The sequence below is a fragment of the Phaenicophaeus curvirostris genome, chromosome 15 (assembly GCF_032191515.1).
Source record: "Phaenicophaeus curvirostris isolate KB17595 chromosome 15, BPBGC_Pcur_1.0, whole genome shotgun sequence".
Taxonomy (NCBI): domain Eukaryota; kingdom Metazoa; phylum Chordata; class Aves; order Cuculiformes; family Cuculidae; genus Phaenicophaeus; species Phaenicophaeus curvirostris.
In genome coordinates, this window is record NC_091406.1 from 97,338 (window position 1) to 125,212 (window position 27,875).

The following is a 27,875-nucleotide window of genomic DNA, read 5'->3' on the forward strand; positions in this document are numbered from 1 at the left end:
GGGGTTCCCCAGGGCTCAGTGCTGGGTCCAGCCCTGTTCAATGTCTTCATCAATGACCTGGATGAAGGCATCGAGTGCACCCTTAGCAAGTTTGCGGACGACACTAAGCTGGGTGGAAGTGTCGATCTGCTGGAGGGCAGGGAGGCTCTGCAAAGGGATCTGAACAGGCTGGACCACTGGGCTGAGACCAATGGCATGAGGTTTATCAAGGCCAAATGGTGGGTCCTGCACTTGGGTCACAACAACCCTATGCAGTGCTACAGACTAGGAGAAGTCTGTCTAGAAAGCTGCCTGGAGGAGAGGGACCTGGGGGTGTTGGTTGACAGCCGACTGAATATGAGCCAGCAGTGTGCCCAGGTGGCCAAGAAGGCCGATGGCATCTTGGCTTGGATCAGAAACGGCGTGACCAGCAGATCCAGGGAGGTTCTTCTCCCTCTGTAGTCAGCACTGGTGAGACCGCTCCTCGAATCCTGTGTTCAGTTCTGGGCCCCCCACCACAAGGATGCTGAGGCTCTGGAACGAGTCCAGAGAAGAGCAACAATCATAGAATCATAGAATCATAGAATCACCAGGTTGGAAGAGACCCACCGGATCATCGAGTCCAACCATTCCCATCAATCACTAAACCATGCCCCTTAGCACCTCGTCCACCCGTGCCTTAAACCCCTCCAGGGAAGGTGACTCAACCCCCTCCCTGGGCAGCCTCTGCCAGTGCCCAATGACCCTTTCTGTGAAAAATTTTTTCCTAATGTCCAGCCTAAACCTCCCCTGGTGGAGCTTGAGGCCATTCCCTCTCGTCCTGTCCCCTGTCACTTGGGAGAAGAGGCCAGCTCCCTCCTCTCCACAACCTCCTTTCAGGTAGTTGTAGAGAGCAATGAGGTCTCCCCTCAGCCTCCTCTTCTCCAGGCTAAACACCCCCAGCTCTCTCAGCCACTCCTCATAAGGCCTGTTCTCCAGCCCCCTCACCAGCTTCGTTGCTCTTCTCTGGACTCGCTCCAGAGCCTCAACATCCTTCTTGTGGTGAGGGGCCCAGAACTGAACAAAGCTGGTGAAGGGGCTGGGCACCCAGTTATGTAACCGAAAAAGGTTTATAAAGAAACAGCTAAGTTCAATAAACTGAACATTCACTGATCACATTGATCTCTGCCTCTTGATTCCATGCTCCTGTCAACATCTTTGTGCATTTGGAGGGGCTGTGGTCCCATTTTTGGGATCCTGAGGCTTCTCTTGGGAGTCTCTGTGCCCATTGTTTGAGTCTGTGCCTATTTGGGGGACTTGTTTTTTGGATCTCTGAGCCCATTTTGGGGGGTCTTAAGTTTGGGGTTTGGGTCTCCAGACTTGTTTTTGGCATTTCTGTGCCCATTTTTGTTGTCTCTGGCCTTGTTTTGTGGGTGTCTGCGCTCTTTCTTTGTGTCTCTACTCCTATTTTTGTGCTCTCTGTGCAGGTGTCCCCCCACATGCTGTATTAATCGTAGTCCTGGCTGAGTAAAGAGCTCTGGCTGGAAATCAGGAAAAAAAAAAGAGAAAAATATACAAACTCTGGTAGAAGGGGCAGGTAACTCCTGAGGACTACAAAGACAAAGTGGGATCGTGTAGAGAAAAGAATCTGAAGGATTAAAGACCAATTAGAATTCAGATTGGCCCATTCTCTGAATGATAATAAAAAATCCTTCTTAAAATATATTGATAATGAAGGAAGGAACCAAGGAGAATCTCCATCCTTCACCGGATGCAAGGGTAAAAATAGTGACCAAGGATGAGGATGGGTAAGGTGCTTAAGACCACCTTTGCCTCAGTCTTTAGGATTCAGCCCAAGGGTAATGAGAGCTGGCGGAGGTGCTTGCCAAACCTCTTTGTATCATCTCCCAGCAATCTGGAGGAATTCTTACCCCAATATTACTAATATGTTGCCTGAACTTCCCCCTTCATGCAACTGCTTGGCTGTGAATCTAATGATTAGGTGATTTCTGAAGTCTAGCAACGGAGACGGAGCTGAAGTTGTCTCTGCTAAGAGTGAGAAAGAAATGGGCTTTAGCCCAAACTTGGAGTAAACCTTCCCTAGTTGACATCTGTAGTAAACAAAATGGCTCCAGTAGTCGACTGGTACAGTCACACGTACCGCTGCTGAATCCACGTGGCTTCACAGACTGGGTCCTTGCATCCAAGTTACTAGGACCCGTTCCAGAATCAGTTGAGCTCCAGAATTGCAACTGATAGGTCTTTGGGCCAAGAACCAAAGTACCGGTACCGAGGACTGGTCTAACGCTACAACTATTTGCAATTGGCCAAGTGGAAAAGTACGGATCCCTCAGTACGTGGACTTAATACCATACTAACAAAATAGATTATTTATTTTAGAGTGCAGACTGAATCTTGATGCCACATACAAATAATTCAATAATACATCCACATTTTAGGGCTACGAGCAGCAAAAGATTGTTCAAGTAGTGCATCAGTTAACAGCTAAAGGGAAAAAAAAAAAAAAAGAGAAGAAAAAGAGCAGCCAATGAGATCTTTCCTGCTGGGAAAACAGACTGAGAAGGAATTGAAAACTGCAAGCTGTGACTTGGTATGATTACCTTCACTGCTCCAGGCCTACAGCAGCTGCCTGAAATGTTCTAGAGATTTCAGAAAGCTTTGAGACTGATGGGAAACCAAGTGCCATATACTGCAAGGCTCGAGAGTGGATTTCTAGGCAGGATATCTACCATTACAAGAGAATTCAGAGCACCTGGAGGGGTTTTGTTCATCTTTTTGTTTAGATCCAAATCTTTTTGCTTAGATCGAAATCATAAGCTTCGAAAGAAAAATCTTTTGGCATGAATTGACTGAAGAAAACATTTCTCTGTGTGTATTTGAGAGACTATGTTATTGCCCAATTAGTTACTTAGCTATTGCAGAAAAAGTTTTCCTCTGCTGTCAGAGGCTGCTTACAGCTTACAGCAAGATAAGGCTTTTTATTTTCTCTTCTGCTATTGAGTCACTTCTTTCAGTTAACTCTGCTATATTCCCAAGGGATAAAAATCACATTACCTGAAAAACATCCAGAAGTCAGACTAAGTCCGAACAGTTGCACTAAAGCTTCATACAAGCGGTCAATCTGTCAAAGCTAACAAATAAGGGGGCATCCTACCCATATTGCGAGCATATGGAAATTATCTTTCTTGAGATACAAAAGCAATTGAAATCTTCATTGAATTTAAGTTCTCAAAGTGAAGAAACGGCATTTTTTTTTACTCCGTGAAAAAAAGGATTTAAAGGTAAGGAAATAAGTATATATATTAGCTGAACTGACAAAGCAGAAAGACAAGGTGAACTTAGGTAAAGCCATATTTGAAGAAATATGGATAAGCAGTTTTTTAAAACCTGTCCACACGCAGAGTAGAAAAGTTTTAGTAGCTAACAGAGGAAGATGGCGAGCGCAAGTATAATCTTTTGGAAAAAAACTACCAGTGTTCTCTTAAATATGGTAATACCTTTATCCTGGGATAATCGACTCCTTGACCTTTGGCATTTGAGCTCATTTATCTCAAGGTATAGTAATTATTTCATGAACCTAAAACACCCAACCATGTTGCAACTTACAATTATTAAAACATTTTTAGTCTTAACCAAGCAGACAGGGAAGAACGTGAGCTGCACTTGGGGAAGGAGTGAAACATCATACCAGCTCAGATGCACACACATATTGACATGTCAGCCATCTCAGGAAAGCTTCATTAACTATAGCAGAGCTACACAGATGACAACTGTTGTGGGTCTGCTGGCCCAATATCTTAAGTATAGATGCATCTCGTCAGGTCCCATAGACTTAGATATGTTCAGGTTCCTCAGGTGGTCACAAATCTCATCATCCCCTACAGTGGGAGGGGTAGTTGTTGAGTACCTCAGCCTTCTCCTCATCTTTTGATATGAAGTCACAATTTTCATCCATCAGTCGGGGGGTTATGCTTCCTTTAACCTTCCTTTTCTTGTTGACATACCTGTAGAACCCCTTCCCTTGCCACGTTCTGCTCCGGCTGTGCCTTGTCCTTCCTGACCCCATCCCCACACTAACGGGCAGCATCCCTGTACTCTTCCCAAGTTCCCCGATCCTGCTGGCACTGCCAGTGCAGTTGCCTCTTGTTCTTCAGTTTGACCAGCAGGTCCCAACCCAGTGATGCTGGTCTCTTCCCTTCCCTGCCCAATTTCCTACAATGCGGAACGAGCACTCTTGCACTTTATGGAAAGCATCCTTAAATATTTGCCAGCTCTGTTCTTCTTTCTTGTTCCTGAGGGCAGTATCTCAGGGGGTCCTACTGACTAACTCCTTGAAGAGCTGGTAGTTTGCTTTCCCAAAATTTAGGGTCCTGACTATACTCATTACCTGCCCCATAACCCTCAGCACTTTGAACTGCACCAATGAGCGATCACCACAGTCCAGGCTGCCCCCGATCTCAGTGTCACTGATGAGCTCCTACCTCATCCATCTTACTATGTCCACACCTCTGAATTGCTAAGTAGTAGTGAGAAGGCGCTCTGTAATTTATAGAGCCTGCAGAAGTTTTTAAAGAAAAATAGAAGTTACACATTAAGTTTTTGTATCATATGGTTCCTGTTTAAGGTTCTCCAGCCCTCCTGGGCCCCAAAACTGAACAAAGTGTTTGAGGTGCAGCCTCACCAGTGCTGAGTAGAGGGGCATAATAGCTTCCCTGGTCCTGCTGGTCAAGCAGTTTCTGATAGAGGTCAGGAAGCCATTGGCCTTCTTGGGCACGCTTGGGCTTAGAGTCAGTGTTGGCCCTCTCGCTACAAGACAGGCATTGAGGAGCTGGAGCATGTCCAGAGCAGGACAATGAGGCTGGTGAAGGGGCTGGAGAACCCATCTTAGGAGAGGTGGCTAAGGGAACTTCTTTAGCTTAGAGAAAAGAGGGCTGAGGGGAGACCTCATCCTGCTCTGCAGTTCCCTGAAAGGAGGTTGGAGCAAGGCAGATGTACCTAGAGACGGGACAGGAGGAAATGGCCTCGAGTTGCACCAGGGGAGTTTCAGATTAGGTATCGGGAAAACTTCTTTCATGGAAAGGGTTATCGGGCACCAGAAGAAGTCACTCAGGGAAAATGAGGTGCTGAGGGACATGGTTTAGTGGTGGATGGGTACATTTGGACTCTGATCTCAAAGGTTTTTTTCCAACCAAATGGTTCTATGATATGAATTCAATTATTTTATTTTCATTATGTCAGTAATGATGAGAAAAAAACAGTAATGAACTTTGAAGTTTGCAAGTCAGTTGAGACTTTCCTTTGAAATAAGATTTTTATTTGCTTTTCCTAAGTGCTTAAGTGGTTTTTTTCTGTGTATGTTGAAGTAAGTTAGAGTATAAAGTAAAAAGTAAAAATAAAGACAGAAAATATTTATTTGATGGTGACATAATTGGTTTTTTTAAACAAGCAATACCATGACTGAAATTGCAAAGTCATATTCTTCACTGCACTTAGTCACACTAGAGTTAAGGCCACAGTATTTGCAAGTATTTTGTTTATAAAACATGCTATATAGCTAGAAGTGCACAACCATAAAGTCTGTCTTTCCACTGGAGTTACTAACATATTGCAAGTTGTGAACCTCGACCCCTGAGCGAGCATTGCTTCAGAAAACAGTTCATCAGGTCAGAAATAATCAGATGGACCTTTAATTCTCTGTGGAATAATATTAATTACATTCCTTAGAGAAGTACCGTCGCAGAAAGCACTGCAGAAAGGACTAATTCACAAAATTGGTTTTAATGGGTTCATGTTTCAGTGCTAGGGGTTTTGTGGATGTGTTCTCCCTCCCCTCTTCTTTCTTTAAATCACATGGGCTATACCTCGCACCGTTCAAAAGTCATTATAAGAGTAAGATCTACTGAACTGTACAGAATCATTAAATCCATAAAACAAGTTTCACAAATCTAAATACACAATTAAAAAATAGACATTTCCCAGTGGCTCCTACTACTTTTATACATTCAAGTATTTTAAGCTTCTGTAGTGACTGCTTAGAGTATTCAGGTATGCCTAACGCTCACGTGTGCCGCCTTTTCAGCATCATAAGCATTTCATAAACAACATCAATAGCAGTAGATGGTTTTTCCCCTCAAGATTATTTTTTTGATTCGTTTTCAAGACAGCACTTAGTGAGAAAGACAAAAGCAAGTCACGGTTGGGGCTTTGCTTACCTAAGCCAGAAGCAGATGGCATTCCAGGGACAGGGAAGCACCATCAGAGTAACTGCCTTGTACAGCATTCATCACTCAGATAACTATTACTTTAAGTTGCACTGCACTTACAGGACTAGGGGATGCCCTACACTAAGCTTCCAAAAGAGAACTTCCGGCCTAAGCCCTTTAATGCCTGCAATTTAAGCCAAACTGATGAATAATCAAACAGTAAAAAGCTGTACCAATAAAAGGGATATTGAGAAATGTTATGAAATGCACAGAGCCTTTATGCACTTTGGGTGGAAAAGGAGTTTGAAACACACCTAGATCAAGCAGATGCATACATTTGGTCAGACAGAGGGCTCCTTCCCCTCCCAACTGTTTGTATGGATTCCAGAAGCTTTGCCTTAAAATTCAATGAAGAAAAAAAGATGCACTTGATATTAACACAGCCACTGAACTCCAGACTTCACAATTTGTCATCATTACGGAGAAAATATTCTTCTTCCTATGGACTGGCAAGTAGGAATTTTTGGATTGGCATTTCCTCAGTGACTAAAGACACAAGACACGGGCAGATGATCAATATCAGGTCCTAATTATCATTCTTGCTTCTGCAGACAGTCACTTTCTGATCTCATGATAATCTCTGGCCTCACATCAATAAAGGAGTCAGGCACGGCAGCAAGCCCTCCCCACTATAGGGGGGAGGAAAACAGAGCCTGTTTAACAGAGGGAGTTCCCTAGCTCCAGGGGAAGGCGCTTGCATTATCCATTCCCTCCAGTTATAAAATTGTTTCGGTTACTCCCTGTGCGAAATTCTATGTGAGGATGTACTGCAGAAGCCAGAACCAAACCGAGGGCATTGTCCAAGCAACACACAGCAACTCCAGCTGAGAGAGACACGATGTGGACAGGGCTGGCAGTGCCCTCTGCGCTAACGCGCATAAACCTCACTGCATCCCAATGTGAAAACCAGTTCACCCTGCACAATGGCTCCATTAAGTACCTTTACGGAACAGAGACTGCCAATTGTATTTAAGTGTGCCAAGCCATGTGATGGTTTTGGAACAACTTCTAGAAACGGCAGAGACCGAGTTAGGGCTGAGCTCTATTTACAGTAAAATTGTAGCAGTTTTGTTCGGCATTACAGTCTGAAATAAAATACATAAAATATGAAAAAAAAAACCAGCTTGGCTAGGAAGAGGCAAGCTAACACTTTTCTTGGGCATTTCGTCAAAAAGTTCTGGGCAAACATGATTTTCAACTGCTTACGACACAAACCCCAAATTAAACAAACCACCTCTGGGAAAAACGGTAACAGATATCGCTAAAACTACACTGGAAATCTGGAAATCTTATTTAGGCTGAGCCTAAATCCTTAGGGCCCCAATAGATTAAAAAAAAAAAAAGCTAAAAAAAAAATCCCTACTTCTACTAATAAAACAAGAACAAAGAAAGACGACATTGACTGCAAACGTTTGTGGTAACATTTCTCTGAAGCTACGACATTGCAAACCAGTTTTACTCTAAGACTAAAAAGCAAACCCACAAGCAAAAGCATTACCTGAAACTCACAGAAGAAACGATGACTGTAGGCTCAAATGCACCACGAAGAAAACCACACGACTGTTCAAAACCCAGCAAAGAAAGGAAGAAAGGCAGGCTTCTGTAGCCCCTTCCTTCACTGAATGCTCAAGCTGCAGGTGAGAGCCAGCTCTAAATCAAGAGGCCTTTTAAGGGGCAAACTCCTCACCTGTACCTAATTGCTGACCACAGGTGTGGCACAGACTTAACCAACCCAACTAGGACCTTCAGAGGTTTTGAACAAGACCCACCCTTTTAACAGCAAAACTATAGCATCCCACTTAGGATGGGTAATAAGAAATTACTCCTAAGTATAAAATGGTGGTGGTTTAATGAAAGTTCAATGTATGACAGCCAGGCTTGATAGAAATGACATAAAATTATAGATGTTATTAAGCCACCAAACATCAATTATCATTGTTAAAAAACTGTACAGATTAAAAGATTCCTTCCACGTTCTATCTGCTGAGATACAGTGCGTGGAAGCGTATTGGTTACAGTTACATACAATATGCTTTACATAAGCACAGTCCCATCTACCATTTAGATAGAACTGAACTTCTATTAAACTTCTTCAATCTGTCTCACGCAGTAGCAAATTCAGGGACACTCCCATTTCTCAGCAGCGGGACGAGCAGCAAACTCTAAAGGGCGTGTTCCACTGTTTCTTGTCAATCCTCTTCTTGCCATTTTCCCAGCAGTCTTCCCGTCACATTCAGCCACGTCTTATGCGTAATCATGAGGCTAAAACTCAAGTCCAATAAAGCTGTCTTAGAGAAACTAAAAAAGAGAGCAGACATAAGAGGAAAGGCTGTGTATCCCCGCCCTCCCCCTGGCCCCATGCGGCACCCTGGGCAGGGACAGGAGGGTTTCAGGGGGACGGGAGGGACACGGGGCACTGTCCCTCTCCCAGTCCCAGCCTGCATCGCATTGGCCGCAGCCAGCGGGAGGGCAGCGTGCTGCCGTGTCTGTGGTGCGTGTGAGCATGTACGAGGCATAAACATAACAAGCACATGGTATGTGTGGTGTGAGTGACATGTTGCTTGTGTGTGCAAGGCGTGTGCGTGTCATGTGGATGGGGTGGTTGTGGCATGAGCCTGGCATGTGCACAGCGTGTGCATGGCCGCAGTGGCGTACGCAAGGCTTGTGCATGGCGTATGCATAGGGTGAGCATAGCGTGAGCCTAGAATGTGTATGGCGTGTGCATGGGGCACTCACCTTTGCCTCGAAGCAGAGCCCTGCCTTCAGGTCTCACGGCCCTTTCTTCTCCATCACAAAACCAGGATCGGGAATCAGGTTTCAGTCACCTCCCATGACAGAACCCTCCGGCCATGTGCAAGTTCTCCCCAGAGAAGCGGTTCCCTTGCCGGCCCCCAACAGAAGGACGCTTGTGACGTCCGTTCTCATCCGTTTCAGCAGTGGAAACTCCCTTGTTCACCAGGCATCAGTGTTTCTCCCCACTTTGAATCTAGCTGGCCGCTTGCCTCGCTCTGGTTTTCTCAGCCTTGCAGCCCATCCTCTGCCCGCTCTAGAGGGGAATAGAGAAAGCGGAGATCAGCTTTCACACGGCTCCGAGGATACACTCCACCCGCAGGACACTCTTTAAGTAAGCTCGTCCCCCATCTCCCATGTGCCCCCTCCCTGCACGAAGTGTCTTTGGCACAACAATCCACAGGCAGCAGCAGGGGTTACTGCAGTCGGGGAATCCCCAAACTTCCCTTTCTATGGGACCTGGGAGCATACGGAGCCTTCTGCGATCCCTTGAAGGATGAGATCTGCCCAATTCGGGCAGAGAGAGGCAAAAGAAGCCACTTCAGCTGCAGACACCCTCATGCTAAGGAGGCTCCCGATGCTGCCGGCTCTCGTGTGGCGAGGACGGCCAACACCGCATCACCTTTCCACCCCTAGAGCTGGTCCCTCTGGCTTAGCAAGCAGCTCGGCGGTCTCAGCACATGGCCTCCGCACTGGAAAAATTCAGACCCACGGGACGACCCCACAACAGCTTCCAGCTGCAGATCCCAACAGCGAAGCTACCCGCTTAGTTACACCACCATCCGTCTCCACGCCAAGCGAACACGAGAGTTTCACCCTTGCGGGGCCCTGAGGTGCCTCTGCAGGCTTGTCAGTGATCCAACCGCCTTCTGAACAGCGTCAGACGGCCTGCGCGCATTCTGCTCGGCCATCACCTTCCCCGGGGCTTTCACCCAACAGCCATGACGCAACATCAACTCGTGCGTAAGCGCACACATACACACGTGCAAAAGAAACCTAAAGGGCAACAACACGAGGCCTCCCTCGGCAACGATGCCATGAAGATGGTCCCACAGCCCTTTCGTTTAGCCGGCAGAGAGCAGGCTAAATCCTCCTCCTCCCCCCGTGCCGTGCCAGCTCACTTACCGTTACTCCTCACGACGGGACGGAAGATGGAAGAAGTACCAGGCTTTGAAAAAGCAGGGCTGTTCTGAGAGACTTTTGCCAGGTTTTCTGCAGCAAGGACATTCTCCAGACTGGCTTTTTGGGCTGTGAAGAGAGAGAGACGTACACGATACGTTAAGGAATTTTTAATGCCACCTCGGAATATCATCACGATGCTAACAGAGTCATTTGTCCAGCTACAGGTGACAATCGGAGCTTAAGTAAGAAAACAGAAAAAGCCCCCCACCCCAACGCACGATGAACGATTATGTGGTCAACGACAGGACCACGCCACTGGCGCAGAAGCTGGGCCGATACACCGAGCCCTCATCCACAGAGAAACAAACGGAGGAGCCGGAAGCTGCTTCCAGAACCAGGAGTCAGCATCACAAACGTCACCCTCACTCAGAGCTGCAAAGCGGACGTTTCTCCTCTCACCTGAATGGCAACCACTTCCCTTTCACCCATGGGCACCCTCCTCTTCTTCCGCCGCGAGTGTATGAGAGAGATGGGAAGGCTCCATAGCGCTCTGCAAAGATAAGGGACCTCTAAGAGGTGCGTCTGCATTTCCCCAAGGCACTTGAGGTACCTTAACTCTACAGTTACCGTTAAAAACGCAAGAACTCCCCTTCTGTACCACTGTTACGGGACATAGTTTAACACAAACACTAAAAAGAAGTCTAGAAAGACGTTAAGCCTCAAAATAGACGAGAAGGCTGAACAGGTATTCTGCGTAACTGGAAACAGAGAAATGTCTGAACCAAGAGGATCTGCAGCAAGCGTAACGGATGTTGCACCGTTATAAACCCTGTGACACGGAAGGGTTTTAAATGCAAAGAAGCCTGGTTGTAGAAGAGAATCAAAGAAGCGACCTCCCTCCTGGCACTCTCTACACTAACAACATAAAAACGCTTTCCAAAGCTCCCCTTCTCCTCCTTTCCCTCTTCGCGTGTGTGCAGCGTGCTTGCAGTGTGTCTGGCGTGTGCGCAGCGTGTGCCTGGCTGGCACATCATCTTCATGGTATGTGCTAACACGTGCATAGCATGTGTATGGTATGTACACAGCCCGTACATAACATACGCATGGAGTATGTGGCATGCGTGGCATGTTGGCTGCATGTGGAAGGCGTGTGCGTGACATGTGCTTGACTGTTGCGGCATGAGCCTGGAATGTGCATGGAAGCAGTGCCGTGTGTGTGGAGTGTGTGGCATGTACACAACACATGCATGGCATGCATGGCATGTTGCCTGCATGTGCAATACATGCGTGTGGTATGTGGTATGTTGCTTGTGTGTGCCAGCTGTGTGCGTGGCATGTGCCTGGCTGGTGTGTCATCTTCATGGTGCATTGCTAGCATATGCATTGCCTGTGGATGGCATGTACACAGCATGTACATAACATGCGCATGGCCTGTGTGACATGTTGCGATGTGTACAAGGGCTCTGTGGCGTGTGTGGCATGCCGGTTGCATGTTCAAAGCATGTGCATGGGGTGGTTGCGGCCCTAGCCTGGCATGTGCATGGGGGCAGCACAATGTGCACAGGGGGTGAATTGCATGTGTGGGGCGTGGGCCTGGCGTGTGTGTGGCATGTTCATGCTGTGTGGCGTGCACAGGGTCGGCTGGCAAAGCCCCTGCCACCCTAGTATTGTTGTCTCAATCCAGCGTTCACTAAACGCGATGCCGTCACATACTAACCCAAAGTGGAGAACGCTCCAGCTAGTGCCGTCAACTCGATCGACGGTGATTAGCTAAGAGGAATGAGCCCTGAGAAAGCCACGTACCCAAAAGCTGCTGGCCTGGAGGGCACCGCCACATCACTTCTCCCCCTCTCCCTGAGGAGGGGTCAGGATCCTGCAGGGGCTCTCTCATCACCAACACTTCTGTCAGATTGTCTCTGCTGACAAAGCAAAAAGAATCACAGAATCACTAAGTTGGAAAGGACCCACTGGACCATCGAGTCCAACCATTCCCATCAATCACTAAACCACGTCCCTCAGCACCTCATACACCCATCCCTTAAGCCCCACCAGGGAAGGTGACTCAACCCCCTCCCTGGGCAGCCTCTGCCAGTGCCCAATCAACTTTGCTGTCAACAATTTTTTCCTAATGTCCAGCCTGAACCTCCCCTGGCAGAGCTTGAGGCCATTCCCTCTCTCCTGTCCCCTGCCACCTGGGAGAAGAGCCCAGCTCTCTCCTCTCCACAACCTCCTTTCAGGTAGTTGTAGAGAGCAATGAGGTCTCCCCTCAGCCTTCTCTTCTCCTGGCTAAACACCCCCAGCTCTCTCAGCCGCTCCTCTTCTTCTCCAGCCCCTTCCCCAGCTTTGTTGCTCTTCTCTGGACTCGTTCCAGAGCCTCAACATCCTTCTGATGGTGAGGGGCCCAGAACTGAAAACAGCATTCGAGGAGCGGTCTCACCAGTGCCGAGTACAGAGGGAGGATAACCTCCCTGGACCTGCTGGTCACGCTGTTTCTATCTAAGCCAAGATGCCATTGGCCTGCTTGGCCACCTGGGCCACTGCTGGCTCACGTTCAGTCGCTGTCAACCGACATCCCCAGGTCCTTCTCCTCCAGGCAGCTTTCTAGACAGACTTCTCCTAGTCTGTAGCACTGCATAGGGTTGTTGTGCCCCAAGTGCAGGACCCGGCATTTGGCCTTGATAAACCTCATGCCGTTGGTCTCAGCCCAGCGGTCCAGCCTCTTCAGATCCCTTTGGAGCCTCCCTACCCTCCAAGACGTCAACACTTCCACACAGCTCAGTGTCATCAGCAAACTCACTAAGGTTGCACTCAATGCCTTCATCCAGGTCATTGATAAAGACATGGAACAGGGCTTGACCCAGCAATGAGCCCTAGGGAACCCCACTTGTAACCGGCCTCCAGCTGGAGTTAACTCCATTTATGTGCTTCATGACAGCACTCAAGATCACCTGTTCCATGACTTTTCCCAGCACTGATGTCAGACTGACAGGCCTGTAGTTCCCTGGGCCCTCCCTGCGACCCTGCTTGTAGATGGGCACAGCATCAGCCAGCCTCCAGTCCAGTGGAACTGTCCCAGTCAGCCAGGACTGTTGGAAGATGATGGAAAAGGCCCATAGACCATCTGGCCCCACAAACCAGTGGGTGTCTAGCTGGGCAAGCAAGGCTCTGACCACCTCCTCTTGGATCATGGGAGCCTCATTCTGCTCCTCTAACTCCTGGGTTTGTACGCAGAGGGAACAACCTTCCCTACTATTAAAGACGGAGGCAAAGAAGGCACTAAGTACCTCAGCCTTACCCTCGTCCCCTGTCACAGTTGTTCCTTCTGCACCCCATAGGAACTGAACACTCTCCCCAGTCCTCCTTTTATTGTTATTGTATTTATAGAAAGATTTTTTGTTATCTTTCACAGACTTAGCCAATTTGATTTCTAGTTGGGCCTTAGTCCCCCTCATTTTTCCTCTGCACAATCTCACTTTCTCCCTGTAGTTCACCCAAGATGCCTGTCCCTTCTTCCAAAGCTCATAGACCCTCCTCTTCTTTTTGATGTCTCTCAAGATCTCCCTAGTCAACCAAGCTGGTTTTCTCCCCTGCCGGCTCCTTTTCCGGAGCATGGCGATGGCTTGCTGCTGAGCTGCTAGGATTTCCTTTCTGAAGAGCTCCCAGCCCTCGTGGGCTCCCTTGCCCTTAAGGACTGTCTCCCACGGGACTTTGCCAACCAGCCTTCTGAACAGTCCAAAGTCTGCCCTCTGGAAGTTTAATGTGACTGTTCTGCTAATCTCCCTCTTCACCTCACCTAGAACTGAAAACCCCATCATCTCGTGATCGCTTTGTCCCAGGCGTCCTCCTACCACATCCCCCACAGGCCTTCTCTGTTCATGAACAGCGGGTCCACGAGGGCACCTTCCCCTGTCAGTTCACTCACCAGCTGTGTGAGGAAGTTGTCTCCCACACACTCCAGGAACCTCCTAGACTGCTTCCTCTCCGCTGTATTGGACTTCCAGCAGATATCTGGAAGATTGAAGTCTCCCACGAGGACCAGAGGTAGCAATCTTGAGACTATCCCCAGTTGTTTATAGAAGAGCTCATCAGCTGCTTCTTCTCGGCTGGCTGGTCTGTAACAGACTCCATCACAATATCAGCCTTCTTGTGGGCTCCCCTGATTTCAACCCACGGGCACTCAGTCCCCTCCTCCCCATAATCCAGTATCAAAGCAAAAGGAACGAGCTGTTAGGGCAAAAGACTCCAAGTAACCGTGCTTGAAATGACCCCCCCCTGCCCCTGCAGCTCTCGCCACCGTGTACGACACCCCAAGATAACGCCCCCCCCGCTCTCTCTAGACCGACAACACAAAAGCGCTTTCCAAACCTCCCTTTCCGCTCCTTCCCCTCTTCCCCTCCTCCCCACCTCCTTCTCTCCCCCCTTCTCCTCCCATTGTGCCCCATCCTCCCCCCCTGCTTTCCCCCTCTCTCCCCTCCTTCCCTTCCCCCGCTCCCTCCTCCCCCTCCCGAGCGGGGATCTCCCCCGCGGGGCCGCACGCCGAGCGCAGACGCAGACGCAGCCCCGAAGGCCCCGACCGCCCCTGAGCCCGAGCCGGCCCCGGGAGGGCCGCGGCTCACGGACAGCGAGCCCGGAGCGGCGCCGCCGGCCACAGAGCGCTCCCCCGCGCCTCTCCGGGCGCCTCTGACTCACCCGACCCGGCCCCGTTCGAGCCGCTCCCGAGCGGTGCCGCTGCGGCCGCGGGCCCCGGCGGGCAGCGAGGGCGGGCGGCGCCCGGGCCCCGTGCGGAGCTCGAAACACCCGCCCGCGCTCCGCCTCGGCCCGCCCCCCGGGCGCTCTCCCGGCGCTGATTGGCCGCCGCTCGCTGAGTGACGCGCGGCGCAGCCAATGGGAGCGCTCTGTGCGGGGCCCTGCCCAGGGGCAGCCGAGCGCCGCCGCACCGAGCCGAGCGCTGCAGAAACACGTGGAGCCGGGGCACGCGAGGCTGTCAGGGCACACAGGGGACGCGGGCACCCTGGGCAGGGGGCACGCGGGGCTCGGGGAGGACGGGGTGGGGTCACGGGGGCCCTGGGGGCGCTGTCTCTCCCCCAGCCCGCACCCCGTTGGCCGCAGCCGGCGCCGGGCGGAAGGGCAGCGAAGAGCAGAGCCGAGCCGTCCCGAACGGCGCCGCGCGGAGCCGACAGCAGCCGAGCGGATCCGAGCCGCTCTGCGAACCGCCCCGCTCCCCGCCCGGCTCTCCGCTCCCCGCCCCGCGCCGCCCGGCTCGCCCGCCCCTGCGGGCCGTCCCGTTCCCCCGCCCCGGGCTGCAGTACCGCTCCACGGCCACGGCGCGGCAGCACTTGGCACACCCCATTCATTTCAAAGGGCATCGAAGGGCTGTGAGTTCCGCGCTCTGATTGGTTCTTTCTGGATTCCACTTTGCTTGTGCCGTATTCTGATTGGCTGTGCGTTCCAAACTCTGACTGATCGATTCTGGATGCCACTTTGCTAGCGCTGTCTTCTGATTGGCTGTGCTTTCCACGCTCTGATTGGTCACTTCTCAATGCCAATTCGCCAGCGGTATCTTCTGATTGGCTGCATTGACCGCGCTCTGATTGGTCGTTTCTTGATCCCACCTTGCCTGTGCTGTGTTCTGATTGGCTGTGCGTTCCGCGCTCTGACTGGTCGCTTCTCGATCCTACTCTGTCTGTGCCGCGTTCGGATTGGGTTTGGCCCTTTTATGGTCATATTGCCCTGTGACGGCAATTGTCCCAGTTTGCCCTTATAGTCTCAATTTCCTTTTTATGGGTCAATCTATCCTTTTATGGCAATTGGCCAAGTTTGCCCTTGTATGATCAATTTGCCCTTTTATTTTCAATTTGCCCTTTTATTGCAATTTGCCCTTTTATGATTTATTTGTCCTTTTTTGGCAATTTGCCCTGTTTGTCTTATATGGTAAATTTGCCATTTCAAGAGCAATTTTGCCAGTTTTCCTTATATGCTCAACTTGCCCTTATACTGTTAATGTCAACTTTTATGCCAATTGGCCCAGTTTTCCCTTATATGGTCAATTTTCTCTTTTATGGCAATTAAAGTAGTTTGCCCTTACACGGTCAATGACAGGGACCCTGTGCGCCCGCCCAATCCCCCCGGGCTGCAGTACCGCTATGCGGCCACGGCGCGGCAGCACTGAGTCCCCCCGTTCTCCCCGAGCGCAGGGATCCCGCCCCCGGCCGCGCTGCCGCCGCTGATTGGCCGCCGCGCTCTGAGTGACGAGCGGCTCAGCCAACGGGGGGAGGAAGCCGGGGGGAGGTGCGGCCTTTGAAAGCCGACGAGGCGGGGAGGGGGGGAGGATCTTTAACCCCTCGCTGTGTTTTGCGGAATCAAACTCTATAACTCAGGGTGCGCGGGGGGGGTTGGGGCACGAGTGTCGTTCCGTGTTGTGTTGTTCCGTGTTTCCATGTCGTTCCGTGTCGCTCCTTATCGCCTTATATGGCGAATTTGCCCTTTTATGGTGAATTTGCCCTTTTATGGTCAAGTTGCCTTTTTATGGATATTGGCCTTTATACGGTCAATTTTCCCTTCTATGGTCAATTTGCCCTTTTATGGTCAATTGGCGGTTGCCTCACTCAAGATGGCGGCGGACCCATCCGTCTTCCTCCCAGTGTCCTCACTCAAGATGGCGTCGTGACTTCCCGTTTCCCTCCTGCTGCCCTCACTCAAGATGGCGGCGACACCGACAGGCCATGCCCTCACTCAGGATGGCGGCGAGGACCCCCCTCCCGCCCCCGTGCCCTCACTAAAGATGGCGGCGAAACCGACACGCCGTTACCTCACTCAAGATTGCAGCGGGCCCGCCCGTCTCCCTCCCCGCGCCCTCACTCAATATGGCGGTGATACCGACACGGCGTGCCCTCACTCAAGAAGGCGGTGACTCCGACACGCCATGCCCTCAGTTAAGATGGCGGCGAGACACACCCCCCCCCCCGGTGCCCTCACTAAAGGTGGCGGCCAGATTCCTCTTTTCTCCTTGCCCTTACTAAAAATGGCGGCGAAACCGACACGCCTTTCCCTCATTCAAGATGGCGGCGCGAACCGTGCCCTCCCTCAAGAGGGCGGTGGCACCGGAACGTCGTGGCCTCACTAAAGATAGCGGTGGGCCTGCCAGTCTCCCTCCCCCGTGCCCTCAAGATTGCTGAGAATACAACACGCCGTGCCCTCACTGAAGATAATGGCGAGCCCCCCCGTCTCTCTCCCCGTGCCCTCACTCAAGATGGCGGCGACACCAATACGCCATACCCACACACAAGATGGCGGCGAGCCCGCGCATTCTCACTCCCCCGTGCCCTCACTCAAGATGGCGGCAGTCCCCTCGTGCCCTCACTCAGGATGGCGGCGACATCGACACGCCCTGCCCTCACTCAAGATGGCGGCGGGCCAGCCCCGAGTTTCTCACCGTCTATTCACTCAAGAGTTTTCGGTAATTCGCCCAGTTCGCCCTTTTAAGGCGTTTTCCCGGTTTGCCTTATATGGTCGATTTGCCCTTCGAGGGTCAGCTCGCCCTCCTATTGTTTTGGGGAATCACCCTCTCTCACTCTGTTAAGGGTTAGGAAGCAGGTGTCTGTGATGTGCGGGCATATGAGACAGGGGAAAAGCTCGAAAAACTTAGAGGGCTTCGCTCACTGCAATAGGCACTGTCTGCTAGCAAAGGCCTCCAAGACCCTGGATGGTGATAAGGGAGGAGCTCAGTCACTGATAAGGGGAAGCCGAGTGCCTCCTGCTCTGCGGACTCGGAGCTCGACCAGGACGAGAAGGCGCCTGCGCACAGACTGGGCTCACGGACGATTCACGAGGAAGATGGAGGCGACTTCAGCTCTGAGCCCCAGACCACGACACTGCGCTTGCGCAAGGACGGGAGAAGCTTCTCAAATCTAATTATAATTGCAAGGGTTCAGGATGCTAAGAGAGGAGTCGGAGTTGCCAGCAACATAAATGTTTATTAAATGCGCAGAGGAAATCAGGTAACTGACCGGCCAGGGTCGCCCCAGACAATGGAGGACGACCCCGAATCGGTGCACTAAGGGATGTATTTATACTCACACAGCCACATGCAGTTTCCATACAGTCTTTTGCAAGCCAGATAATAAATCAGCTAAGTTTACAGAGTTGTCTTAGTTCGGCAGTCTTCAAGGTTGCAGTGCTGTTCTGCGCCAAACAGTTTCTAAATCCCCCCTTTTCCTCCCTTCCGCCTTATCTCTGGTCAACTTGTTCCTTACTTGCACAGTGCTGCATTCTTTGAGCTGGCTAATTAACTCCTGCAGGGGCCCAAGGTGATTTGTGATCCTAACAATAATAAGAAACAGGGAAAGGTCATGAATATGTAACAGGCGCTTACGAATAGGCCCATCTTTACACTATAACTATCTGCTTGTCAGACCATATGGTGCGCAAGTTAGGAGGATTAGCCCCTCGCACCCGCCGGCGAATAAACACATACCTACTTTATAACCCTTAACGGAGTTATAGAGTCTGATTCCACAAAACAACTTAGTGAGAACGACAAAAGCAAGTCATAGTGGGGGCTTTGCTTACCTAAGCCAGAGGCGGATGGCATTCCAGGGACAGCAAAGCACCATCAGAGTAACTGCCTCGTACAGCATTCATCACTCAGATAACTATTACTTTGAGCTGCACTGCACTTACAGGACTAGGGGATGCCCTACACTAAGCTTCCAGAAGAGAACTTCTGGCCTAAGCCCTTTAATGCCTGCAATTTAAGCCAAGCTGACGAATGCTCAAACTGTAAAAAGCTGCACCGATAAAAGGGTACAGCTAGAAATGTTATGAAATGCACAGAGCCTTTATGCACTTTGGGTGGAAAAGGAGTTTGAAACATGCCTAGATCATGCAGATGCATATATTTGGTCAGACAGAGGGCTCCTTCCCCTCCCAACTGTTTGTATGGATTCCAGAAGCTTTGCCTTAAAATTCAATGAAGAAAAAAAGATGCACTTGATATTAACACAGCCACTGAATTTCACATTTCACAATTTGTCATCATTACGGAGAAAATATTCTTCTTCCTATGGACCGGCAAGTAGGAATTTTTGGATTGGCATTTCCTCAGTGACTAAAGACACAAGACACGGGCAGATGATCAATATCAGGTCCTAATTATCATTCTTGCTTCTGCAGACAGTCACTTTCTGATCTTATGATAATCTCCGGCCTCACATCAATAAAGGAGTCAGGCACGGCAGCAAGCCCTCCCCACTATGGGGGGGAGGAAAACAGAGCCTGTTTAACAGAGGGAGTTCCCTAGCTCCATGGGAAGGCGCTTGCATTATCCATTCCCTCCAGTTATACAACTGTTTCGGTTACTCACTGTGTGAAATTCTATGTGAGGATGTACTGCAGAAGCCAGAACCAAACCGAGGGCATTGTCCAAGCAACACACAGCAACTCCAGCTGAGAGAGACACGATGTGGACAGGGCTGGCAGTGCCCTCTGTGCTAACTCGCATAAACCTCACCGCATCAAAATGTGAAAACCAGTTCACCCTGCACAGTGACTCCATTAAGTACCTTTACGGAGCAGAGACTGCCAATTGTATTTAACTGTGCCAAGCCACGTGATGGTTTTGGAACAACTTCTAGAAACGGCCGAGACCAAGTTAGGGCTGAGCTATATTTACAGTAAAATTGCAGCAGTTTTGTTCAGCATTGCAGTCTGAAATGTCATGTAATAAAGTACATAAAATACGAAAAAAAAAAACCTCGCAATTGTTATCCTGAGAGTACTATCAGAAAAGCAGCGCAGCAAAGTATTTCAATCAAAGTGTAAACCAAATTATCTGTTTTCCTAAACTGAAAACACACAACAGGAAATTCCATGATGGAACGCAAAGCCGCACACAGCTTGGCAAGGAAGAGCATCGTTCAGTTTCTATTTTACTCACTTGACCAAAAAGCAGTGTTTCTGGACCACGTTCATCTACCCTAACTCCCCTGCAAGAGCTCACTATTCATTGCTTTTGAAACAAGGTTTTCTACATAAAACTACTTGGAACAGTCACCACATAAATGAAAACATTTTCTAAAAACATGATAACAGTACAATTCTTGTATAAGTAGGCACTACATCTAAAACCTCTTACATTCTCTCTACTCAAAACATTTTCAATTCTGAGCAAGAGTTAAACAACAACAGAAAAGCACAAAAGAGGACAGAAATTCAACACACACACCCCCCAATACTCTCATTCAGTAAGTCAAAAGAACTCAGCAGTTCTATCTGCCAGCAAAAAAAATCCATACGTAGTTTTAGCTAGTGTATAGGAATAGCTTTTTCTTCCTGCTCTTGAGAAAACATCATCTAAACAGTAGATAAAGCAGCATCAACCAAATCACCCTAATTTACATGATTGCAGTTTTTTCCTCAAAAAACTCCAACAGATGCATGCAGTAGGATAACCCCAAACACCACGCTTACCCATACCCTCTAATTCCCTTCTTAGTTACCATTTCCAATAACTTGCCTGGCACAGTTGTCACAGCCTTACTGGTGAACAGTTTACTAACTCTCCCCTAGAAACTGTTTTTAATACTGCTCTCGTATTTACCTCCTTTGAGTCCTCTGGTACTGATGTAGATTAAGAAAAAAAAAAAATCCTGACAATATAGGCAAGCTAACACTTTTCTTGGGCATTTCATCAAAAAGTTCTGGGCAAACACAATTTTCAACTGCTTATGACACAAACCCCAAATTAAACAAACCACCTCTGGGAAAAACGGTAACAGCTATCACTAAAACTACACTGGAAATCTTATTTAGGGCCCCAATAGATTTAAAAAAAAAAAAGAGCTAAAAAAAATAATCCCTACTTCTACTAATAAAACAAGAACAAAGAAAGACGACATTGACTGCAAACGTTTGTGGTAACATTTCTCTGAAGCTACGACATTGCAAACCAGTTTTACTCTAAGACTAAAAAGCAAATCCACAAGCAAAAGCATTACCTGAAACTCACAGAAGAAATGATGACTGTAGGCTCAAATGCACCACGAAGAAAACCACACGACTGTTCAAAACCCAGCAAAGAAAGGAAGAAAGGCAGGCTTCTGTAACCCCTTCCTTCACTGAATGCTCTAGCTGCAGGTGAGAGCCAGCTCTAAATCAAGAAGCCTTTTAAGGGGCAAACTCTTCACCTGTACCTAATTGCTGACCACAGGTGTGGCACAGACTTAACCAACCCAACTAGGACCTTCAGAGGTTTTTGAACAAGACCCACCCTTTTAACAGCAAAACTATGGCATCCCACTTAGGATGGATAATAAGAAATTACTCCTAAGTATAAAATGTTGGTGGTTTACTGAAAGTTCAATGTATGACAGCCACGCTTGATTGAAATTATATAAAATGATAGATGTTATTAAGTCACCAAACGTCAATTATCATTGTTAAAAAACTGTACAGATTAAAAGATTCCTTCCATGTTCTATCTGCTGAGATACAGTGCGTTGAAGCATATTGGTAACGGTTACATACAATATGCTTTACATAAGCACAGTCCCATCTACCATTTAGATAGAACTGAACTTTTATTAAACTTCTTTAACCTGTCTCACGCAGTAGCAAATTCAGAGACACTCCCATTTCTCAGCAGCGGGATGAGCAGCAAACTCTAAAGGGCATGTTCCACTGTTTGTCGATCCTCTTCTTGCTATTTTCCCAGCAGTCTTCCCGTCACATTCAGCCACATCTTATGCGTAATCATGAGGCTAAAACTCAAGTCCAATAAAGCTGTCTTAGAGAAACTAAAAAAGTGAGCAGACATAAGAGGAAAGGCTGTGTATCCCCGCCCTCCCCCCGGGCCAGGACAGGAGGGTTTCGGGGGGACGGGAGGGACACGGGGCACTGTCCCTCTCCCAGTCCCAGCCTGCATCGCATTGGCCGCAGCCAGCGGGAGGGCAGCGTGCTGCCGTGTCTGTGGTGCGTGTAAGCATGTACGAGGCATAAACATAACAAGCACATGGCATGTGTGGCGTGTGTGACATGTTGCTTGTGTGTGCAAGGCATGTGCGTGTCATGTGGATGGGGTGGTTGTGGCATGAGCCTGGCATGTACACAGCGTGTGCATGGGTGGAGTGGCGTATGCATGGCATGTGCGTTGTGTGTGCATGGCTGGTGCGTCATCTTGACGGCGTGTGCTAGCATGTGCAAGGCATGTAGATGGTGTGTACACAGCATGTACATAACATGAACATGGTGTGGCATGTTGCTTCTGTGTACAAGGCTTGTCCGTGGTGTATGCATGGTGTGTACATGGCATTGGCATAACATGGACATGGTGTGTGACACGTTGCTTGCATGTGCAAGGCATGTGCATGGTGTGTGCATGGAGTGAGCATAGCATGATCCTAGAACGCGTATGGCGTGTGCATGGGGCACTCACCTTTGCCTCGAAGCAGAGCCCTGCCTTCAGGTCTCACACCCCTTTCTTCTCCTTCACAAAACCAGGATCAGGAATCAGGTTTCAGTCACCTCCCATGACAGAACCCTCCGGCCATGTGCAAGTTCTCCCCAGAGAAATGGTCCTAGTTCCCTTGCCGGCCCCCAACAGAAGGATGCTTGTGACGTCTGTTCTCATCCGTTTCAGCAGTGGAAACTCCCTTGTTCACCAGGCATCAGCATTTCTCCCCACTTCGAGCCTAGCTGGCCGCTTGCCTCCTTCTGGTTTTCTCGGCCTTGCAGCCCATCCTCTGCCCGCTCTAGAGGGGAAGAGAAAGCAGAGGTCGGCTTTCACACGGCTCCGAGGAGACACACCACCCGCAGGACACTCTTTACGTAAGCCCATCTCCCATGTGCCCCCTCCCTGCACGAAGGGTGTCTTTGGCGCAACAATCCACAGGCAGGAGCAGGGGTTACTGCAATCGGGGAATCCACAAACTTCCCTTTCTACGGGACCTGGGAGCATATGGAGCCTTCTGCATTCACTTGAAGGATGAGATCTACCCAGTCTGGGTAGAGAGAGGCAACAGAAGCCACTTCAGCTGCAGACACCCTCATGCTAAGGAGGCTCCTGGTGCTGCCAGCTCTCGTGTGGCGAGGACGGCCAACACCGCATCACCTTTCCACCCCTAGAGCTGGTCCCTCTGGCTTAGCAAGCAGATCAGTGGTCCCAGCACATGGCCTCCGCACTGGAAAAATTCAGACCCACGGGACGACCCCACAACAGCTTCCAGCTGCAGATCCCGACAGCAAAACTACCCGCTTAGTTACACCACCATCCGTCTCCACGCCAAGTGAACATGAACGTTCCACCCTTGCGGGGCCCTGAAGCGCCTCTGCAGGCTCGTCAGGGATCCAACCGCCTTCTGAACAGCGTCAGACGGCCTGCGCGCATTCTGCTCGGCCATCACCTTCCCCAGGGCTTTCACCCGACAGCCGTGACACAACATCAACTCGTGCATAAGCGCACACATACACACGTGCAAAAGAAACCTAAAGGGCAACAACACGAGGCCTCGCTCGGCAACAATGCCATGAAGATGGTCCCACAGCCCTTTCGTTTAGCCAGCGGAGAGCAGGCTAAATCCTCCTCCTCCCCCAGTGCCGTGCCAGCTCACTCACCATTACTCCTCACGACGGGACAGAAGATGGAAGAATACCAGGCTTTGAAAAAGCAGGGCTGTTCTGCAAGACTTTTGCCAGGTTTTCCGCAGCAAGGACGTTCTCCAGACTGGCTTTTTGGGCTGTGAGGAGATAGAGACGTGCACGATACGTTAAGGAATTTTTAATGCCACCTCGGAATATCACCATGATGCTAACAGAGTCATTTGTCCAGTTACAGGTGACAATCGGAGCTTAAGTACAAAAACAGAAAAAGCCCCCCACCCTCAATGAACGACTACGTGGTCAATGACATGATCACATCACTGGCACAGAAGCCAGGCCAATACACCGAGCCCTCATCCACAGAGAAACAAACGGAGGAGCCGGAAGCTGCTTCCAGAACCAGGAGTCAGCATCACAAACGTCACCCTCACTCAGAGCTGCAAAGCGGACGTTTCTCCTCTCACCTGAATGGCAACCACTTCCCTTTCACCCATGGGCACCCTCCTCTTCTTCCACCGCGAGTGTATGAGAGAGATGGGAAGCCTCCACATCTGCAAAGATGAGGGACCTCTAAGAGGTGCGTCTGCATTTCCCCAAGGTACTTGAGGTACCTTAACTCTACAGTTACCGTTAAAAACGCAACAACTCCCCTTCTGTACCACTGTTACGGGACATAGTTTAACACAAACACTAAAAAGAAGTCTAAAAAGACGTTAAGCCTCAAAATAGATGAGAAGGCTGAACAGGTATTCTGTGTAACAGAAAACAGAGAAATGTCTAAACCAAGAGGATCTGCAGCAAGCGTAACGGATGTTGCACCGTTATAAACCCTGTGACACAGAAGGGTTTTAAATGCAAAGAAGCCTGGTTGTAGAAGAGAATCAAAGAAGCCACCTCCCTCCTGGCACTCTCTACACTAACAACATAAAAGCGCTTTCCAAAGCTCCCCTTCTCCTCCTTTCCCTCTTCGCGTGTGTGCGGCGTGCTTGCAGTGTGGCTGGCATGTCACCTTCATGGTATGTGCTAGCATGTGCATAGCATGTATATGCTATGTACATGGCCCGTACACAACATACGCATGGAGTGTGTGGCATGCGTGGCATGCTGCCTGCATGTGGAAGGCATGTGCGTGACATGCGCTTGACTGTTGTGGCATGAGCCTGGAATGTGCATGGAAGCAGTGGTGTGTGTGTGGAGTGCGTGGCATGTACACAACACATGCATGGCATGCGCGGCACGTTGCCTGCGTGTGCAATACATGTGTGTTGTATGTGGTATGTTGTTTGTGTGTGCAAGGCGTGTGCGTGGCATGTGCGTGGCTGGTGTGTCATCTTCATGGTGCATGCTAGCATATGCATTGCCTGCGGATGACATGTACACAGCATGCACATAACATGCACATGGCCTGTATGACATGTTGCGATGTGTACAAGGGCTGTGTGGCATGCCGCTTGCATGTTCGAAGCATGTGCATGGGGTGGTTGTGGCACTAGCCTGGCATGTGCATGGGGGCAGCACAATGTGCACGGGGGTGAATTGCATGTGTGTGGCGTGGGCCTGGCATGTGTGTGGCATGTTCATGCTGTGTGGCGGGCACAGGTTCGGCTGGCGAAGCCCCTGGCACCCTAGTATTGTTGTCTCGATCCAGCGTTCACTAAACGCGATGCCATCACATACTAACCCAAAGTGGACAACGCTCCAGCTAGTGCCGTCAACTCGATCAACGGTGATCAACAAAGAGGAATGAGTCCCGAGAAAGCCACGTACCTGAAAGCTGCTGGCCTGGAGGGCACCGCCACGTCACTTCTCCCCCTCTCCCTGAGGAGGGGTCGGGATCCCACAGGGGCTCTCTCATCGCCAACACTTCTGTCAGATTGTCTCTGCTGACAAAGCAAAAAGAATCATAGAATCACTAAGTTGGAAAGGACCCACTGGGCCATCGAGTCCAATCATTCCCATCAATCACTAAACCATGTCGCTCAGCACCTCCTTTACCGGTCCCTTAAGCCCCTCCAGGGAAGGTGACTCAACCCCCTCCCTGGGCAGCCTCTGCCAGTGCCCAATGACCCTTTCTGTGAAAAATTTTTTCCAGAGGCCAGCACCCTCCTCTCTACAACCTCCTTTCAGATAGTTGTAGAGAGCAATGAGGTCTCCCCTCAGCCTCCTCTTCTCCAGGCTAAACAACCCCAGCTCTCTCAGCCGCTCCTCGTAAGACCTGCTCTCCAGCCCCCTCACCAGCTTTGTTGCTCTTCTCTGGACTCGTTCCAGAGCCCCAACATCCTTCTTGTGGTGAGGTGCCCAGAACTGAACACAGTATTCGAGCAGCGGTCTCACCAGTGCCGAGTACAGAGGGCACTTACTTCCTTACTATTAAAGACTGAGGCAAAGAAGGCACTAAGTACCTCAGCCTTGCCCTCGTCCCCTGTCACTGTTGTCCCTTCTGCATCCAATAGGAACTGAATATTCTCCCTAGTACTCCTTTTATTGTTAATATATTTATAGAAAGATTTTCTGTTATCTTTCACAGACTTAGCCAATTTGATTTCTAGTTGGGCCTTAGTCCCCCTCATTTTTCCTCTGCACAATCTCACTTCCTCCCTGTAGTTCACCCAAGATGCCTGTCCCTTCTTCCAAAGCTCATAGACCCTCCTCTTCTTTTTGATGTCTCTCAAGATCTCCCTAGTCAACCAAGCTGGTTTTCTCCCCTGCCGGCTCCTTTTCCGGAGCATGGCGATGGCTTGCTGCTGAGCTGCTAGGATTTCCTTTCTGAAGAGCTCCCAGCCCTTGTGGGCTCCCCTGCTCTTAAGGACTGTCTCCCACGGGACTTTGCCAACCAGCCTTCTGAACAGTCCAAAGTCTGCCCTCTGGAAGTTTAATGTGACTGTTCTGCTAATCTCCCTCTTCACCTCACCTAGAACTGAAAACCTTATCATCTCGTGATCGCTTTGTCCCAGGCGTCCTCCTACCACATTCCCCACAAGGCCTTCTCTGTTCATGAACAGCGGGTCCAGGAGGGCACCTTCCCTTGTCAGTTCACTCACCAGTTGTGCGAGGAAGTTGTCTTCCACGCACTCCAGGAACCTCCTAGACTGCTTCCTCTCCGCTGTATTGGACTTCCAGCAGATATCTGGAAGATTGAAGTCTCCCACGAGGACCAGAGGTAGCAATCTTGAGACTATCCCCAGTTGTTTATAGAAGAGCTCATCAGCTGCTTCTTCTCGGCTGGCTGGTCTGCAACAGACTCCATCACAATATCAGCCTTCTTGTGGGCTCCCCTGATTTCAACCCACAGGCACTCAGTCCCATCCTCCCCATAATCCAGTATCAAAGCAAAAGGAATGAGCTGTTAGGGCAAAAGACTCCAAGTAACCGTGGTTGAAATGAACCCCCCCCGCCCCTGCAGCTCTCGCCACCGCGCACGACACCCCAAAAAAGCGACACCCCCCCCCGCTCTCTCTAGACCGACAACACAAAAGCGCTTTCCAAACCTCCCTTTCCGTTCCTTCCCCTCTTCCCCTCCTCCCCACCTCCTTCTTTCCCCCCTTCTCCTCCCATTTTGCCCCATACTCCCCCCCTGCTTTACCCCTCTCTCCCCTCCTTCCCTTCCCCCCCCCCTCCTCCCCCTCCCGAGCGGGGATCTTCCCCGCGGGGCCGAGCACAGACGCAGTCCCGAAGGCCCCGACCGCCCCTGAGCCCGAGCCGGCCCCGGGAGGGCCGCGGCTCACGGACAGCGAGCCCGGAGCGGCGCCGCCGGCCACAGAGCGCTCCCCCGCGCCTCTCCCGGTCGCCCCTCGCCCGCCCTCTAGCCGCGCCTCTCTCGGCGCCTCTGACTCACTCGAGGCCGGCCCCGTTCGGGCCGTTCACGACCTGGGGGGGACGCGGGGGCCCCGGGGGCGCACGGGGCGCTGTCCCTCTTCCAGCCCCAGCCCGCATCCAATTGGCCGCAGTAGCGGCAGGCGGAAGAGCAGCGAAGAGCAGAGCCGAGCCGTCGCGAATGGCGCCACGCGGAAGCTAAGCTGCTCTCCGCCTCTCTCCCCGCCCCGCCCCTCCCGGCTCGCCCGCCCCTGTGGGCCGTCCCGTTCCCCCGCCCCGGGCTGCAGTACCGCTCCGCGGCCACGACGCGGCAGA

The 27,875-nt window shown here is 50.4% G+C and overlaps 1 protein-coding gene across 11 annotated transcripts; it reads right to left on the minus strand.

Annotated features, from left to right (window-relative positions):
* Positions 1-8,074: 8,074 nt before the first annotated feature.
* LOC138727027 (uncharacterized) lies at positions 8,075-27,764 on the minus strand. Of its 11 annotated transcripts, none has more exons than XM_069869152.1 (11): positions 27,583-27,764; positions 26,789-26,978; positions 25,515-25,630; positions 24,212-24,298; positions 23,763-23,884; positions 22,585-22,900; positions 21,749-21,916; positions 21,149-21,210; positions 10,158-10,280; positions 8,979-9,288; positions 8,075-8,540 (listed from the first exon to the last, which is right to left on the minus strand). In XM_069869152.1, the coding sequence occupies exons 1-6, from the start codon at positions 27,678-27,680 to the stop codon at positions 22,785-22,787; spliced, it is 729 nt and encodes a 242-aa protein (XP_069725253.1). In that variant the 5' UTR covers positions 27,681-27,764; the 3' UTR covers positions 8,075-8,540; positions 8,979-9,288; positions 10,158-10,280; positions 21,149-21,210; positions 21,749-21,916; positions 22,585-22,784. The 11 variants fall into 11 exon arrangements, 8 of the variants coding, with proteins under 8 accessions (XP_069725253.1, XP_069725252.1, XP_069725260.1 ...); XM_069869151.1 differs by having other exon boundaries at positions 21,749-21,946; XM_069869159.1 differs by lacking the exon at positions 24,212-24,298 and having other exon boundaries at positions 21,749-21,946.
* Positions 27,765-27,875: the final 111 nt, after the last annotated feature.

What these genes read in the sequence shown, in the direction of transcription:
- LOC138727027 (XM_069869152.1), bottom strand. Translation starts at nt 27,680, where the DNA reads ATGCGGGCTGGGGCTGGAAGAGGGACAGCGCCCCGTGCGCCCCCGGGG. An exon ending in GGGAAGTGGTTGCCATTCAG is followed by an intron (nt 23,885 to 24,211) that starts GTGAGAGGAGAA and finishes ATCTCCTCACAG; the next exon opens with CCCAAAAAGCCAGTCTGGAG. An exon ending in TCCCGTCGTGAGGAGTAATG is followed by an intron (nt 22,901 to 23,762) that starts GTGAGTGAGCTG and finishes CTTCCCCTCTAG; the next exon opens with AGCGGGCAGAGGATGGGCTG.